The sequence below is a fragment of the Vigna radiata genome, chromosome 7, assembly GCF_000741045.1.
Source record: "Vigna radiata var. radiata cultivar VC1973A chromosome 7, Vradiata_ver6, whole genome shotgun sequence".
NCBI classification, from domain to species: domain Eukaryota; kingdom Viridiplantae; phylum Streptophyta; class Magnoliopsida; order Fabales; family Fabaceae; genus Vigna; species Vigna radiata.
Window position 1 is genome coordinate 23,301,909 of NC_028357.1, and position 6,206 is coordinate 23,308,114.

The 6,206-nt window shown below is 28.8% G+C and overlaps 1 protein-coding gene across 1 annotated transcript; it reads left to right on the forward strand.

Moving 5' to 3' along the window:
• The first annotated feature begins 792 nt into the window (after window positions 1-792).
• LOC106766194 (floral homeotic protein GLOBOSA-like) lies at window positions 793-1,773 on the forward strand. The gene has a single exon (XM_014650943.1). It carries the CDS (start codon window positions 793-795, stop codon window positions 1,771-1,773), a length of 981 nt encoding a protein of 326 aa, XP_014506429.1.
• The last annotated feature ends 4,433 nt before the right edge of the window (window positions 1,774-6,206 follow it).

A 6,206-nucleotide genomic window follows, 5' to 3' on the forward strand; every position in this document is an offset into this window, starting at 1 on the left:
TTATATATATATATATATATATATATATATATATATATATATATATATATATATATATATATATATATATATATATATTCGTAAATATTTTTTTCAAGTAATAAAAGTTGTCATCAATATTATTTCTCAAAATTCACGTTGTTACTATATATATTACCCAATGTCCATCATTAGAATTATTCTAAATCTTTTACTTACCGGATACCATTAATTAACTTTAAAAGATTTAAGTCATTAAATATATATATATATTTTTTATGAATAAAATAATGAAAATATATTTCATGTCCGGATTTTATAATAATAGTTTAGATTTTTAAGAATTAATTAATGAAAATCCCGATTATTATTTAATCAGAGATTAAGACAACGCTCATTATGCTATCATGCCATCTATGTATTATAAACCAGAGAAGTTTAAGAGATAATACAAAGCAGACTTTCTTGAAGAAGCAAACGATTGCTAAGAAAAAAGAAAAAGGAAAAAGGAAGATCAAAGAGGTATGTGCACTTGAATCATGAAAATGTTAATGTTATTTATGTTGTATGCATTTATGCGAAAACTTTAGTTTTCTTTTGCTGCATATATCTTCAGCCTAACACTGTCATCTCAACCAGAACTTGGATGACTTTGCGTAGTTAACATTGCTAAAGCGATTAACACAGCTTATTTCTATTCTGATGCAAAGAAACAATTTTGTTGTTGCAAAATATTGTTATATATTACTATTTGCGTATAAACTTTTGTGCAAACACTTGGATAGTGAATGTTGGCAATGTGTATAACAGAAAATGGGGCGTGGAAGGATACCCATGGATCTGATCGAGAAAGAGAAGGCTCGAAAGACAACATTTCAGAAGAGAAAGAACGGATTAATGAAGAAAGTTTACGAGTTTTCAACACTTTGTTCAGTTGACGTTGGTGTGATTATCTTTGCCTCAAAGTTTCTTGATGAACCTGAAATATGGCCACAAGAACCAAGAGAGTTGAAACGTGTGATTCAGAAATATCTGAACACTACCAGTGATAGGCGTCCAAAGGTGTATGATGTGGAAGAGTATTTCGATGAAAGGATGAAAAGGATTGAAGGAGAGATTTCCAAAGTGCACAAAGGGAAGATCCAACTCATGTATCCAACCTGGGATGACTCTTACAATACTCTTGAAGAGGAACAGTTGAGGATGTTTGTAAGCATTTTGGATGCTAAGCTTGATGCTTGTAATCATAGGATGAACATGTTCAAACGAGATTCAAAGGGAAAAGTAATAGAAGAATCAGACAATGATGAAGCACTTGTTCCTTACTTGGCTCCAACTTTAGGTAGTCACCTCAGTTTCATGCAGAACATGTCTCAAACACAGGTTTTTCCTACTAATGATAACAATCAAGTACCATTTTATCCATGTCATCTCAGCCAAACTTCTCTACCTTCTTTCTTTCAATTGGGTCAAAACTTTACCCAATTGATAGATAAAAATATAGCAGTGGATTGGAATAATCAAGTTGGTGCAATTGATCATAAAATGAATACGCAACAGGATGATAGAACAAACAAAAACCAAAATTCATCATCGTGCTATTACAATGCAAATATTCAAACAATGCAGCCGTATAATGATGTTGCTTTGCAAACTCTTCCTGTTCAATTGCAGTGCGATGCAACATTCCAGAGCCTGTCAAATCGACCAGGTCCATCACAAGGATTTGAACCTAATGATGTTTCTAATATGCTTCAACCTCATTTTCTAAACTATATGCACAGAAGAAAGTAGATCCTATTTATTTAGATATATATGTTTTCTCTTACAGTATAGTATATTTGTGTTTTAGTTTTTTGTTCTGTTTTTTTAGCACTTATTGCTTACAACAGTTACAACAACAATTTTGTATCAGATTCTTTTGATTTGTTTATTTAGAAAGTTTTGGTGCAATGATTATTCCATGAAGATTGTGTGACATTTGTAGAATGAACTAGTATTTGTACCGTTCATTACACGGGTATTTTTTGAATTATATTTAATATTTAATAATAATTATAATAATCAAGCAATAAATAATAAAAAATTATCAAAATATTGTATATATATATTGTTAATTTAAATTATTATCAAATTTTTTATAATGCTTAAAAATATAATGTATTAAGGTTGAAATTGACTAAAATAATAAATGATTTAGTGTGAAAAGAGTCATTATATATTATTTATAAGGCTTATAAATACGTTATAAATATCGCTTATCGTCCCTATTTTCATCAAGTAAGTTCGTTTTGGTTCTGTTTTTTTTATCTGTTCAATGTTGTTCTAAAGAATGTAAATTTTGTTCAATTTGGTCCTTTTTGCAAATGTTGTTTAAATAGTTAACGGCAGACAGTCCAGGTGTACACATCAATGTTGAGATGACATTTAACTACTGCCACGTCACCATCTTCTTCAACCTTCAGCCCACCGAACCCTACCGCCATCGAACTCTAACGCCATCGCCGCCACATAGATCGTCCAAAGTCACCATGCCGTCGTGAAGCCGCGCCTATAGAGAACCATGACAACCATCACATGCAACCTCCTTGGCCACCACCATCAAAGTCGCGATCTCTCCCAAATCACGAAACCCTAATTTCGAACTCCATTGAATCTTCATTCTCGTGAATCATCCATGAATCATCTAAATCGAGAGCTTCATCGTTAACGCAACAATCCTTGCCGTTGTCGTGCAAAGCTCCAAGGCCATCATCTTCTCCAACCTGTAGAAAACCACAACGAAATCCAGAAAAATCTCAAATCAAAGACACCTAGAGTTGCGCCGCTGCTTGCCTCCACCAGCCACCATGAGTGCTTTCTTAACAACTAGGTTCATCTTCTTCATGCTACCATGAGCCGCACAATTTGTGAAATCATCCTCCATTGAAGCAAAACCGCGAGCAACGTTTTCCTTCTTCTTGCGACGCAGGTGTAGGAAGATTTGCCCCAAATGCAGAACCCTAATTTTGGGGTGGTAAAGGGGTTGCAGGAAGACAGTAATTCTTGAGATAAGCTCTTCATTTCTATCTGATTGGTCTCTTAGATAAAGTTAGTTTTTTTTTCCTTTTTCTAAGTCTGTGCATGCGTTTTTTTGTGCATGTGGACTATTTTAGTTTGCATGTGGGGTATGAGTGTTCTATAAGAGCCTCTACTGATCAATGGTCCAAATGGTGTATCCTAATCGTGTTTTTGTTATCATAGGAGCAGAAAGGTTTTCTCGTGTGTTTGGAGTTGTTTCTAGGATTTCATAAGTGTTTGGTCGGTCTATCAAGTAAGGGAAGTTAATTACCTTTTTTTTTTTATTTATAGATGTTTTGAGAATGTGAAATTGCATTTTTGATTTGTTGATATTGATGGTTGAAGTGTTGAGAAAGCTGAATGTGTTGTAATGATTGTGTTATTTGAAATTTTTTGAATTAGTGCTAAGTTGAGGAACTTAAGATCTCACCATTTGAGAAAATTGATATGCACTTTGACATTGAAAACGTCTTTTGAATCAAGCATTAATTCAGGAATACCAATTTGATCATTTGAATAGGTCATTGGTTCTCCAAATCACATAATTAAATATGTTATTTTATGGTATGGCACTGAGCGGTACTAGTGTGGTACTAAGTGAAACTTGGTTGTGCAAGTCTAAAAGAATTTTTGCTCTAGACCGTTGGACATCCCTTTTCACTACTGAGCGACCATTTTTGCGAATGCTCTAGCATTGGGCGGTGGTAGGGCACTTTTGAGCGACACTTTCCACTATAGGTCTAGAAAAATTAATTTCCAAGTTGTTAAGTGGCAAAATGGTGTCACTAAGCCAGACATTCTACGAGAAAAATAGTGTTAGGCACCAAGACTGCTACTAAGCACCACCTTTTGCGAAATGTTTGATTTTGAGCGCTAGGATTGCCACAAAGTAACAGGATTGTCAGTAAACGCTCTCTTTTGTGAGAGGTCTTGTGTTGAGCGCCACTCTAAGTGTTAGTGTGTATTTTTTTATTTTTATGATCGTCTGATTTGCTTAAGGTGGTTTTACCATGATTTCTATGTATGTTTGATATGGATTGTGATGTTTCATTGATTAATAACATGATTGTGAGTGTGTACGGTGAATGTTGTGGAAGGAATTTCAAGGACAAAATTCTTGTAGTGTTTCAATAGTGTATGTATTGATGTATGTATTTCATATTGAGAGTTATCTTGATGATCTAATAATCATCTAATCTCAAGTAGAGAAGGATGAGATATGTGGTGAGAAGAGCATGAGCTCCTAGTCTAGGGGTTTTACCTTGGCCAAAGATTGAAATGAACTATCCTTTTGTGTGGTAGAGTGAAACCCATTGACAATGGCTTTCTAAAGTAATAAAGACCACCACAAGTGTATAACTTACCAGAGTTTGTTATCAATACATGATTCTAGAGAGTCTAGTCTAGTATGAATGATTACATGTGTTAGAATTTGTTGATATGAATGTTTATTTATGTTAATATTGCTATAAATGTTTTATGATTGCCTTCTTTGTACATTAGTTTACCCTTTCATCTCTGTTTGTTTTTCTAATTGTCTTTCTTTTTTGCAATGATCACCTTAATGGTGTTAGCAAATAAAGATGTCGTGATAGATCTAATATAAAGGATGAGAATGGTGTTGAAGCATAGGGTAGGCTGTTTGATTCTAGTCTGCATCAGTATTTTTGAAAAAAAATTATTATATTTCTAATTTGGTGTAATATTATTATCTCTTAGTTACATAGAATCTTTGTATAATATAATATAGTTTTAGTGTTACACTTATAATTGAGGTAATTGTAATAGCATTTATATATCTTTCTTTGAATTATTTGTTTTTTCATATTAAATATGTAATGTTTTTTATAGAAATTGATATTATTAAAATAAAAATGTTACCATAAATAAAATAAATCAATTAAGAATCACATATATAAATAATTAAATAATTGAAAAGAAATAAAAGTTTGGTGCACGATTTCTTTTTAAAGTAAATTTTATTGTTTATTATAAAAAATAATTTTTATTACATACTAAAAGTATAATGTTGATGTCATATTTATTGTACAATAATTAATTCAATTTGAAAGTTTAATGGGTATTGACTTAAATCAGATACATCCTAAATATTTCATTACAACTTAATCTAATAAAAAAGTATCATGAATTAAATAAGATATTTATATATAGAAAGAAAAAGTTCAGCATTATTGAAATATTAACATAATTAAAAGTAAAACAATCATTTATTTCTTAAATGTAATTTTAAAAAATAGTATAATATATATATATATATATATATATATATATATATATATTATTTAATAATTTTATACGTTATAATATTTTTTTAATATTTTAGTTTTTATGTAAAACAAATCAATTAAGTATTACATATATCTATTATAATATAAGAAAAAAAATGCTAATGAAATTACATTTTATTATTATTATTTTGTTGATAAGTGTATCGGAAGTTAGTGTTTTAGTTATTTATATTTTTAATTTCTTTTTTATTTATATTTTTTTATTGTCACATGTACACGAAAGTTATATTACTTTTATACCTATCTGTTTTATTTTTTAATTTATTTTTATTTATATTTATTTTATTATCAGATGTACATAAAATTTATTTTATCTTTTTATCCATTTACTTTATTTTTAAACTAATTTTTATTCTTAATTTGATCTTTTTAGTGGTCATTCAATAAATTATTAGAGAATAATTTATATTTAAAGTATAGATTTTTTTATATTATATTTTTCATTTTTCATTTTTTCTTTTTATGATTTATAATTATTTCGTCATTAATAAGATTAAATTTATAAACCTATATTTTATTTTTATTCTTTAAAATAATATTATTTTAAAAGATAGTATATATATATATATATATATATATATATATATATATATATATATATATATATATATATATATATATATATTAACAGTGCAATTTATTTATATTACCATATGAAAAATTGTCTCTCTAAAATGTTATTTTACTATTTCATTCATTTTGATGTAATATAAAATAAATTATAATAAAATGTATTTGTCCTAAACAAATTACATTTATATATTTTTATTTTAATTTATAATATTAATATTCTTATTGTTGACTATTTTTCATATTTTTAGTATTATATAAAAATTGTCATAAGTTTTTAAATATTTA